Here is a 12052-nt window from a genome sequence, read left to right as displayed (position 1 = left end):
TATTTCCTAATTTCATTCGTTGCCATTTGATTACACATACATATATATGAGAGGGCAACCACGAAACAGGTCTGTAGGGATGAAATGTAGTTGATTTTTTTCTGCCTATCACAAAGGCCCATTTCCAACCGAGGTGCCTTGCGCGCCCGGATCATTTTTCATAGATGAAAAATACGCTGTTTTCCTCGTAGTTGCGGAATCGCTTTGATATCTTCTTCCGTCTTACTAATTAGGGCTTTCAAAGTTCCATCTTGAATCATGTGCGAACAACAAACTATCGTAGTATCCATATCAGTAAATAGTTTTTAATTCTTACATGTATGACGGTGAAAAACGCCATTTGAAAAGTTGATGCCGCGGAAGAAGCGGTCTAGAGGAAGGCCGAGTCTGCCCGGCTCGGCAAAGGTTACACACCTAAAGGGCCGACAAAATCCAAGAAAAGGGCCTTTGAACGATCGATTAGTAGCGCCTTGTATACGATGGAAAATTAATTATAGCAAATTCTATTTTTCGAATGAAATTCCTTTCTTTTATTCAAACCGTGGGGTGCCAAAGAGAACACCTGAGCACTCCAATAAGCCTCATTTGCGATTAAAAGCCTATCGATCTCTACAGAGCCACTAGGGGCCTGTACATGATCAATGCATTGGAACGAAAAATCATCCAGGGTGTGTGGGGTTTTGTCAAAGTGTATCGCTACTTCACAAGTTGTTTTGTTTGTGAGCATAGCAGATTTGTGATTTCGAAATCTCACTTTTAAGTCGGTAGTAGTAGATCCCACGTATTGCAGGCGACATTTATATCTTTATGTATATATAGAGGGTAGGTTCCTAAGGAGACCGGTGCTGCGTCGGTATTTACGTTTTATCGACCGAGTTGATTATGCAAATATTTGCCCCGAAAGAGAGATAGTTTTCATTTACATTTTCAAATAATTTTTCAAATTTTATAGTTGAATGATTGATTGGCTTGGCTCTCTCAAGAGGTTTGGTAGGAGTCGTAGTATTTTATTTTTCTTCTGAATTCGTCTGTCAGTGTGGGGGTGGTCGAAGAATATCAAGTGCGCGAGTTCGTGGGAACCCACTTTCTGCCCGCGATCTTTCACTCGCGAATCACGTGAGTCGCGAAATGCTTTCCTGGAGGTAACTGAAAGAGTGTTTGTTTTTTTGAAGGAGTGGAGAGTTACGATTTCATTTTTCTCTTAGAGGGCAAACATTTCATGAAAAGCATTTTAAAAGCTGTGGATATATTGTGATTAACACCTTCAAATCAATACATGAGATTTTTTTACGCTTTGATTGTCACCATGGTAAATTATTCATAGAACGAGGGAGGAAAGAAAAGATCACCGTCGCGGCCACCGAGCGACGAACATCTGTTAGCCTTACAGATAGATCCACAAATGCCGGACAGCGAAATAACAAGAATTACAGGGACTACTGCGAACGGATTCCTTTCCAAGAATCTCCAGCCAAAATATAAGTATATTGAAGACCCTGCCGATGTCGTATCACTAACTTACAAAAATCAGTACAGTCAGTTTAACGTGAAATATCACGAGCTAAAGGTGGTCGCCTCCCCGATCTTCGGCCGTTTCAGCGGCGAACGAGTCGTTTTTGAATATGATTGGAACACAGTCAAGGTATCGACCGAAAATAACTCGGCTTACGTCATGTTTTTGCGAGCAGGGACTTCCCCAGAAAGTGTTCAACGATTCTGTCTCAATTTTCTTTACTCGAGCGACGCCGATCGAATTTTGAGGTAAGGCGTTAATTTTTGTTTTTACTTTTATGCAAATCTTTCGATATTACATGCCATTTTTACGCCAAGTTTACAGCAGTACATTGTATTTCGGAGACGAAGTGAAGAAGATTTTATTCAGTACAAAGACTTCTTGCAATACTAGAGGCGGCCCAAGCGGCTATATTTTTATCCAGTAACACAACACGCGGTAAAAAGAAAGTCGCCAAAATAGCATTAAACGACCCTAAGCAACAAGGCGGCTACGGATTAAAAGAAAGGAAAGTCAACAACTTATTTTCATCGCTTTTAATATCCTTTTTATTTTTCAATTTCTTTTTTATAATTTTTTTTCTTTTTTTACGGCACACGCTTACGCTAAATTCAATCTTCATTTGCTAGGTATTCCCGATATACGCTCGGGCCGCCTGTAATAATGCTAGTCAATGACCCTAGACTATCGATGCATCACTGTTAACAAGAAACGTGATTAATTTCACTTTTTATCGTCACAAGAATATATTTCGTTTCAAATCTGAAATACTCATGGCTTGAAAACTAGTTGCCTCTGATCATAAAATACACTTTCGCTACTTTATTTTTCTCATGCCGTCATTATAAAAGCTCGAAACAGATAAATTAAACACGAGAGACTTTTCCAAACAACGTAATATGTTGTAATGGGTCTGTTTACGTAAGGAAATCAACAGGTAATTCGTAAGCCTAGTAAATGTATAGCTTTTAGATAGTGATGCGTAAAGGTGGACAGTGCACCGTTTTATGGCGACGCTTTCGGTGTGCTCCAACGCGCGTGGGTATGTTATTTTTTTAGCTCCACAACTTACGTGAAAATACGCTTAGAGGGATATCTGACATTGCGTTTTTTTTTTCTAAGAAATTACAGAGGCGAAATTTACGCGGAAACAATCATCCTCAATGCAGTGGGATAGATAAAAAAAAAATCAAGAAAAAAGGAACCAGAAAAGTCCAGAACTTCAAAGTTTCCTGGGGAAGCCCAGACCTCTCTAAGAACGGAAGACTCTGCATGCCTTCAAAACTATTCTAAACCATCCACTCAAACCTCAAGCCAAATTTTATTGGGTCACTATGACTTTTTGGTCCGACCCCAAGTGGACCAGTGGGCTGATGAAAACACAGCGGTCAAACGTTTAGTGAAGCTCCAAGCGAAATGGTGAATCACGACAAACCGGTAACTGAAAAACCTTTGTTCACAAAAGTCTCGAGTTCTCCTTTTCCCTAATATTTTTTTCGCATATTCGCCGTTACAGCGGTTGTTTATTATGTATTTAACTGACCTTTTACGCGGGAAATTGGCACGCAGACGATCAAAATTGATCCCTTTGCACATGCCCTATGTTTGACCGCTGTGACCCTTCATTTGCCGATGAGTACTTAACGTTAGTGAACTAACCAGAAATCAACTCATGCATCTATTTCCTCAGAGAACATAGAATAAACGACGATGAGCTCAACATTAAATCAAAGATGGAAAGCGTGCCCGCATCTCTGACGGTGCAGTGTCTTAGATCAGTTGTTATCAACATGGAACGCATGTCCAAGAAGGAACTTCTGTATCTACCCAGTCCTTATCGAGAGCTTTTCGTTCCAGACTCTTTCATTCCGGTCAAGTTTAACCTTTGGCCCCGACATGTACTTGAGAATGGAGAGAGTATAATTCTAATGCTGAAAAGAGAAATGATAATCAGCGAAATGCTACTGTTATTAAAGCATAAATTAGAGCTCAAAAGCGATGTAGAAATGAGCTTGTTCAGAGGGAGCCTTCCGGTAGAAGAAGATGATGTTATCATGGACGGAAATGTCGACTACGATTGCGTCGTTTCACCTTGTCGTGGCCCGACAGCCATTGCCAGTGAAGTACAGCTTGAAAAGCATCACGTGAACGTACGGAAAAGTCCCACTAAGGAGGTAAGTACCACAACATTGCGTTTGATAAAGGAGGAATAAATCATAGAACAATTCCTCAACTGTGAGATTTTCCTCGGGGCGGTTTCAATACGCGAGAGCTACAGAAGACAAGGCGAAGAACAGAGGAAGGCTTAAAAGCAAATGGAATGATTGCGAACCGAGCCATTCACTTTTAAAGATTTGATCTGCAAGTCTCACATTCAGCCTGCTAACAAGCTTTCATTGTCAGCCTTGGAGGATAATAATAATCAACTTTATTTAATGAGGGTAAAACACATAACAGTATAAAACTGACAAACCAGTGGCCCTCTTAAAATATATTACAAACAATTATTGAAAAAGATTAAAAACTAATTAATTATGGAAAAATTAAGGATGTAGTTTTTTTCCACCTGCGGGAAGGTTTGAGTTGAGACAAGACGGCAAATTCAGGCCAGGGGTTGCGGAGAGGGAGGGGCTGGTAGGGCCGCGGCTCCACCACCTTTTTGCGCCCCCACCACTTTTTTGCGCTCCCACCCCCGCGAAAAATAATTACTATGAGTTTATTCCATTTTTCGATTTTCAATATAAAAACGTTATTTTCAATTGTCAGCCCTCCCACTTTACACCTTGCTCCGCGGTTACTGCAGGCTGGGTTTATTACGAATCAACTTAACGGCCTGCTCCCAGTTGGCTTGTTTGCTCAATTGGTAGAGCGCTACACTAGTATCGCAGAGGTCAGTGGTTCGAATCCCGTACAGGCCTGATGTTTTTCAGGTCTGATTTTCGCTATTGCATAAATAGCGCTCTCTGCTGCGAGGATCGTGCATCATACGTTGCATCATACGTTGCATTTTATTGAAACGTATTCAATAAGAACGTTTCTTGTGATTTCTCTTAGGTTATTATTGCGTCGCTGGTTGGAAAAGAAATGAAAGAACTGCACGTAAACCTCTCCCTTCCCCTCAAATACCTAGACATTCAATTGCGCCAGATTTTTCGACTCAAACCATGGAGTTTTTTGGTACTGTATCTTCCAAGCGAGGACCGCAACATATTTCACGCCGGAAAAATGATTTACTCAAGTTACGAAGAGGAATTTGCCAAGTTTCTTGTTTCCAACGGGAGGAGAAATTTCCCAAGACCAGACCGAGGTATGGATACATTAGGAGTCAAAGATATGTACAAGGAATGCTCAGCTTTCAAGAAATCACTTCGTAACCATGGATTTCGCCCTGGAATGTTAGTAGAGGTTTTCGAGATCACTGGACCGAGTGTCCCGGTCATGTACTCTGGTGCAGTCACCAAGGCCCAAGTCCTTGACGTGAATCCTGAGTGGTCGATTCAGACATTTAGGTATTACGTTGAAGTGAGCACTCCAGAAGCATCGAAGATTGAATCTATCGACTACGTGAGAGACTGCAAAAACGGCAAAGTGTCGGATATTTTAAACATGATGAAGAATCTGTGGAATCGGCCCGATCGAGGAGGTCGGCTTGAGTACGTCAAGCTACGCAGCTGAAAAATTATTATTAAGATTAAATCTGGAATGATGGTCGAAACAAGTTCGAGCTTAACGCAAGTTGACGGCGAATACGGGGAACTCATAGTACCAATTCGCACTTCGTGGTTCATCCGATTTTGAAATGACCTGACAGAATTGCTACTTTCCTTTCATTGAAAAATTGTATGGTCATGCGATTTTTCCAACCTGAATTAAGGCCCTTTTTTAGGGGTTTATGATCGTTTCGATACAAAGTAGTTTCGATACGAGTCGATTCCATACAAACCGAAGTCGATTCGACACATCGACATCGTGGATTCGATACATCTCAAATTCCCTCTATTGGACTATCGGACTGGTAGACAGTTGAAACGTCCAAATTTCTCCCTCGCTAGTTTGAATCGAAACGAAGTTGTATCGGAACAACTTTCAACGGGTATCGAATCGACTTTTTCAATGAATCGAATCGACTCAGTTTTTATCGAATCAACTTGTATTGAAACGAGTTTGTATCGAAACGACCGGACTCCGTTATGCTTGGGGCTGAATTAAACTAAGTTGCCTCAGACTGATCCGTTAGCAAAGTAGGTAGAATTTCACCCAACATGGGAGTTTAAACGACGACATCAATTTAAAATGAGGAAATTTTTAATGATTAGGTACAAAACAATTTTATCATTCCTTCTTCAGCCTATCCGTCGCGCCATCAGTCGAGCGATTTCAAGGAGAGATTGATCACTCATCTGTTAGAAATAGAAGCAAAGACAAGTTACAGTTGTTACGAAGTTTTCATAGTATTGTTCTAATAATACCGTCGCCTGGAAGGGGGGGGGGGGGGAGTCCTTAATATGCATTTGGTTTCGCCAGAGAAGAGTGAGGTTCAATATTTAAAAAAGAAACAACAACAACAACCTGACGTGCCCAAAACACCAGAAAGACGCCGGTTTAAGATCTCTCTCTCCTTTATATCACGATAACATGTTTGATATAGAGTTTTATCGAATATATATTTTTTTAATTGGCAAAATTGACGAGGCCCACCTTCCTTGATCTTATCCATGGAATCGCCGCGAGTTACTCTCGCGGCTTTGAAGAAGCGATCAAAAAATTCTTCTCTTGATGAGTTCCTGCCTTTTTTAAGCCCGACGACAATGACCTAAAAGTAATATTTTACAATCAGCAGGAATATTGCTATTTTAGTATTTTATTTTATTTTCATTCTGGCAAGAAACATACTTGAATTCTTGATCTTTGCAAGAGACAACACACACAGTGATTGGATAATTATGATACCTTGATGACGAGAGTTGTTACGATCAAAACCAGCTCTATTATTGTGGTGAGAGCCAGAGCCGCTGACCAGTCATCGTTGACTCCAAAAGATGCAGCAAAACTACTCACGGCAAATTTACCAAGCATGCTCTTGGCGTGTTCGCATTCCTCGATTTCACCATCCTTCAAGTCAAACACTTTTTTATCCACTTGAGTTTTTACTTCGCGACAGACGTGGAATATTTCAACGGAGCACTTTCCCCGGTAGTTCAGACTCGTTGCTCCTGAACTGTTCGGAAAAGAGTAGTTAGCTCATGTTAGAATTTCTTAGGTTTTTTCAGCCTTGTATTTAGAGCGACAATGTTCTTATTGCTGCATCCCTTAGTACGCTCGAGTCGTACTAATGGAATATTGGCCCTAGGTCGTTTATTCTTGGACGGACTGCTGCGCTCGGCCCGTACTGCCATGACCTCGGGCTCAAAAACCCCAGTACGGCCCTCGCGCTCGGTTAGCAAGGAGTTAGTATTTAACAGACTTTGAATTGAGCATTTAATCGATGAAAAATTTTCTTGCACCTCCAAGAGTGAAAATTACAGGTTTTTATTTTCAATGGGAAGACTTTTAGGATTAATAAGGATTTATCATATGGCAAGGTAGTCGTGAGGTAAATGTAAGCGTTCTGATTGGTTTTTACTTGGTCGAGATTTCGCCATGCAAACGTACCGTTTCCACGGAAACGGTCATAAGCCGTATATTTTTGTCCTCGATAGCCAGAAAATCTCAAATGTGAGTTTGATATCTGTGCCAAATAACAAACTACTCGCTAACTTCACCTACACGAGACGCACAGGGAAACATTGGCCCTCGCCCGTTTTTGTACGGACCTCGCTGCGGTCGGTCCGTATTGCCATGACCTCGGGTCCATTCGGCCCTCGTACTTGGTTAGCAAGAAGTTACTCTTGTGTCTTAACTCACCAAGATAATGGCAATTCAAGAGTCCAACTCTTTCCCTTATCAAGCTGCTTGTACATGTCGATCAGTTGTAGAGTCAGTGCTACTGGCTTGCAAGTCGAATTTATGAGCAGGACAGATGACTAATGGAGAAAATAAAACAGCACATTAATTTTAAAACCCGTAAAACGATCATAAAATTGTAACATAGCTATATGAATCAGTAACTCGACAATGAATGTAAAATTTCTCACCCACCTCCCCTTTGTTGTAAAAATTTATTTTTCTTGCGCTCAAAGACGTTGATTGTGAGACTGTCAACTGACCCTGTTGGTCTAAACATGAAATAATTAATACCGAACGCTAATCTTTGAAAATAAGAATAGTTATGATTTCGTCAAGTTGATTAATTAAACCAGCTTAAGAATCGCTCTATTGGGTAAAGCTGAGGACGCTACTTTGACCGTGGTTGAGGCGGGCCTGAGTACGAGGAGCAAAGATCAGGACATGAAACGAAATCTAACAGGCTTACATCCGGGATGGGGGGCCTTCATAAAGCTGGTTTGCGTCGATTTTTTGGTATCTTGTTGTGAATGATCATCTTTTGATCAAAAAGATATGGCTTATTAAGTGGTTTAAGAAGCCTTTCGACTCTTGTTTTGCCTTGCGTTTTTAAATGGACATGAAAATCCACAGACCACATAATTGAGCTAACTGACGCGCAATGAGTTTGCTAGTTTTCAGTCTTTGTCAAAGACCGCGACGCTCTGCCTTGTCATGGGTCGTGTTCTGTGCTAAAACAGCCCTGTGCGAGGGTAGCGATTTGGAGATGAAAACTACCGTAATTCCTGGGCTGCAACTGACTAGTTTTTAACAATTAGAGATTACAGAGCATTTCTTTGTACTAACATGAGGAGCATTTGTAGTAAAACATTCCATTTGGCCAAACGCTGACATTTATTTCGCAAGTGACAAGGCTGTGTTCATCATCGGTCCATGTAGACAGCTTACATGTATATTTACGCACGGTTCGGTCCTTGTGGTAGTACTTAGATGCAACAGCAATCCTGAAAGCAAAGCGGCTTGTATGGCGCTGTGAAATGAAAAAAAAAAAAAGTTATCAGAACGTTTTTTTCGCCCACAGGCTGGTAGATCATAAGACTGGAAGTTCTCCTGGTCTCTTTGGCAAACTTAGCCAGGATCGTAAGCAAGGACCGGAAGAATCGTGAGCGCTGCTAGAGCTGATTGCGCTCAGGCTGCCGAGGCTTATAATTAAATACTTTTTTTTGTCTTGCGGCGGAACAAACCCTATGAATTGAACTGCGAAAATGGCACTCGGTCTATTAAATGTACTAAATGCAGCGCCCTATACTCGCGGTACCATGGTCAGTTTTCTCTGACAGTTTATTTCCATCGCCGGCATGGGAGTTTAGTCGTTTCTCCTCACCAGAAAGCAGGCCAATAGGCAAACTGATCAGTTTCTTTTAAATTCACGTCAGAGGTATCAAATAAACTTTACGTCTTGATCTTTTGACTCCTAAGAGTGATTAACATTCAATTTCTCTTTACATTATTACCCCTGAATCAATCATTAAGGTCACGAGAATGAAGAAGGTTATCGCCAACTAGAGAAGCTCTTGATTGTTAAATGAATTCTCCTTGTCAGTTCCTTAGGAAATGTATAGACAACAGTACAGAGAAAATGTATACAGTTGTGCTGTGTACAGGCGGGTTAAGTGCCAACCGGGAAGAGGCGGATAGGTAACAGCAAAAGAATATTAAATTCAGTTTTTTTCCCCGGAAAAAAAGAAACAGATACTGGAGAGATCTAGCACCGTGTCTACGTGAAACGTGAACGGCAAATTGACCGCGTGACCACGTTTTTCCCGCCAGTTTTTTTCACATTTGCCGGTTTTATTCGCTTTTTCTTTCACAGAGTATAGAAGTCGGAAAAATTGCACCAAAACTACCAAAACTATTCATTCAAGAGCACCTTCAAATGCACCATGACACGAGCTCTCGCAAAGCTAAAGCAATAAGGTTCATGCTATTTTACGTGAAACGTGAAAGGGCAAGCTGACATTTGCCGTTTATCTTAAACACGGTGCTGAGTCTCTCTAATGAGATCGTAGAAATCTTACCGCTGGAACCTTAAAGGCTGACTTTGGCTCCTGTAGTTTAGTCATTGCCGTACATTGTAAGGCCACAGACATCTTTTTCGTCGAACGAGCCTGGTTAACAGCGATAGACAAGTATATAGCCACTGGTTTGCATTAAGATATCATGCGTGATTTTACGGTTAATTGTTATCAAACGTCCTCTGTATCTTGTTTAGGAAATTGTTACAGTGTGACATTCAAATTATCGGTAAAAAGCGAGAATATTTGGGTTAAAAAATTTTCTTATGTTTGAAAATTAGCAAATGGTATTTGGATATTGGGACGTGTTTAGGGGAGAGAGAAAGAGAGAGAGAGGGGAAAGAGAGAGAGAGAGAGAGAGAGAGAGCTTTATTTACAGAGGGTAGCACTTAATAACTAGAAGCTAAGGAACTCGTGGCCCTCAGAACACCCACCCATCCCACCCCCGGGGAGGACACCCATCACACATGCAGTAATCTCGTGCGTGGGAAATTAACGTCTCCTACCCCTCATATAACCCTGCAGGAGAAGGGGATTACGGTTTATTCGTCCTTATCCGAGAAGACTAGAATATCTAACCATTTCTTGATATCATAGAAAGGTAGCAAATTCTCCTCAGTTATTTTAAGACCCCGAGTGTTGGTCCGGCCGGGGCTTGAACCCTCGACCTCCCGCACAACAGTCCGGTGCTCTACCAATTGAGCTAACCAGGAGGCGGTTTAAGACCTCTGTTTGACGCTTCTTCGTAAATTATCAACACCTTGATAGTTAGAATATTTTCTCACCGCGTTATGTAGCTTCACACTGATATCCGCAAAGTGTGGGTCGTCTGCGGTCTCGAACTTCCAATGTTTGCAACTTTTGATGTCTTTCGATATTGAGCGTCGCTGCTAATCAAACGTCAAAAGTAATGTATTAGATATTATCTAGACGATAACCTTTTTATCTTGCTGTTTATTCATTGCTTAATTGTATCAAAAATTTTCTTTCCGGTATTTCGATCATTTGATTAGACGATGATTCGGTGTTTCGTGTGGTTTTGTTTTCTTTATTCCGTTGTTTGTGTGATGGTTACCTGTCGACGAAAGGGTAACTTAAATATCAATGCCATCAATGCGGTGGTTTAGTTGTTCCTTGCGTTTGATTAAAGCGCTTTTTAGAAAAATGGAGAAACACCATTAGCTTATTGCACTCAAAAAGCAAAATTCAACCAAGTGCTAATGAGAACTTAAAAACATATGTATTCCGTAAATTCCCTTTATTGCAGAAGTGCGCAAGTGGCAACAAAGTCGTGCTAGGCTCACGCTTTGTACCTGATTGGTCGAGAAACCGGCGCCAGCTTTTTAGCAAATCTCAGGGCGTTGTAAGGCCTACCGAAGCAATTCTGGATCATTCTTTGGTTTTTCTACGTTTCGTTGGGATTTGCTCGGCAATTTCTTGTTCTTTTTTTTTTCGTTAGCTACAAAACTGATTGTCCTGTTTTAACTTCACAAGAATGATCTACAAAATGTCGGACTTTGAAAGAGTATCTTTTTCTTTCATCGAATGCGTATGCGTGTTCCTGAATTGTATGTAAAACACTTACCAGTTTCTTGTGTTTAGATTTTAAACCAGTACAAGAAAAGATCAGAGAGAAGCCAATAATGTAAGTAAAAAGTGCTACGAGTCGCCTTCTATATCGGTTATTCATTCTTTGTTTGCTTGTTTTTTTTTTTTTTTTGTGACTCGCAGAAAGTGACATCATAATGACTTCTTAGAAATCAGCGCGGGCTCAAATTCATACCCAGGATCTTCTCTACCACTTGCACATTCAAAAGAACCTTTGATCGGGCCTACTTTCTTCTCTGTACATAAGACCAGAGGTTCAAAGGAAGTTTATAAGTAAAACCAACACTGCAAAGACAAATCCGGAGGAAGGCTTTGGGATTTTCGGTCACAGTGCGGTTTTGGCGATATTTTAGATCGGCTTTTCGGTTTGTTCCGAAAAACTTCGATTTTTCGGTTTTGGTGTTCATTGGGTTTGGCGGAATTTCCGTTATAAAGCATTTGAATTTCCAGTTTTCGTCAATTTTGGATTTGATATTCGATGTAGTTTTCGGTTTTTCCTATTTGGGTTCTGGTTTCTCTTCTATGCTCCACTTGTCACTACTTTACAGTTTTCGGTTTTGATAGAATTTTTGCGCTTTTGGATGCGTACGAGTTTTTCGACTGTTTTGACCCCTCAATCTACTCTTACTACGCGAATTGAAAAGTGCCATCAATTCGCCTTTTGAAGAATTTTAATCGAGCGTCGGACGAAATCATAATAGATGCCCTCGTCCTCGTCACCAGTACCCCAGGACGCGCGTTTTTCTGCTCGCGTGAGATTTTGAGGCGCGTCGGGAGAGGTTTGCCGGGGGTCTGGCACTAGTTATCAGAGCAAGACCCCTCTTGCGTTGTTCATGGTTTCTTTCCCGTAGCCTAAGTGTAGCCGCATTCTTCACCCTCTCCTGAGGGGGGGGGGGGGGGGTACGGCTACAAG

The 12052-nt window shown here is 41.2% G+C and overlaps 2 protein-coding genes across 4 annotated transcripts; one reads left to right on the top strand and one right to left on the bottom strand.

Annotated features, from left to right (window-relative positions):
• The first annotated feature begins 631 nt into the window (after positions 1-631).
• Positions 632-5947, top strand: LOC111321658 (uncharacterized). The gene is made up of 3 exons (XM_022924600.2): positions 632-1761; positions 3204-3687; positions 4568-5947. Exons 1-3 carry the CDS (start codon positions 1403-1405, stop codon positions 5186-5188), a joined length of 1464 nt encoding a protein of 487 aa, XP_022780335.1. The 5' UTR covers positions 632-1402; the 3' UTR covers positions 5189-5947.
• Positions 5801-11998, bottom strand: LOC111321659 (uncharacterized). 3 transcript variants are annotated; one of them, XM_022924603.2, is made up of 9 exons: positions 11117-11991; positions 10317-10421; positions 9535-9624; positions 8303-8486; positions 7652-7728; positions 7418-7536; positions 6464-6731; positions 6212-6326; positions 5801-5913 (listed from the first exon to the last, which is right to left on the bottom strand). In XM_022924603.2, the coding sequence occupies exons 1-9, from the start codon at positions 11273-11275 to the stop codon at positions 5906-5908; spliced, it is 1125 nt and encodes a 374-aa protein (XP_022780338.2). In that variant the 5' UTR covers positions 11276-11991; the 3' UTR covers positions 5801-5905. The 3 variants fall into 3 exon arrangements, with proteins under 3 accessions (XP_022780338.2, XP_022780337.2, XP_022780336.2); XM_022924602.2 differs by lacking the exon at positions 5801-5913 and having other exon boundaries at positions 6011-6326; positions 10317-10418; positions 11117-11998; XM_022924601.2 differs by lacking the exon at positions 5801-5913 and having other exon boundaries at positions 6011-6326; positions 11117-11995.
• Positions 11999-12052: the final 54 nt, after the last annotated feature.

The sequence above is a fragment of the Stylophora pistillata genome, chromosome 10 (genome assembly GCF_964205215.1).
Source record: "Stylophora pistillata chromosome 10, jaStyPist1.2, whole genome shotgun sequence".
NCBI lineage: Eukaryota > Metazoa > Cnidaria > Anthozoa > Scleractinia > Pocilloporidae > Stylophora > Stylophora pistillata.
This window is presented reverse-complemented; position numbering and strand designations above follow the sequence as displayed.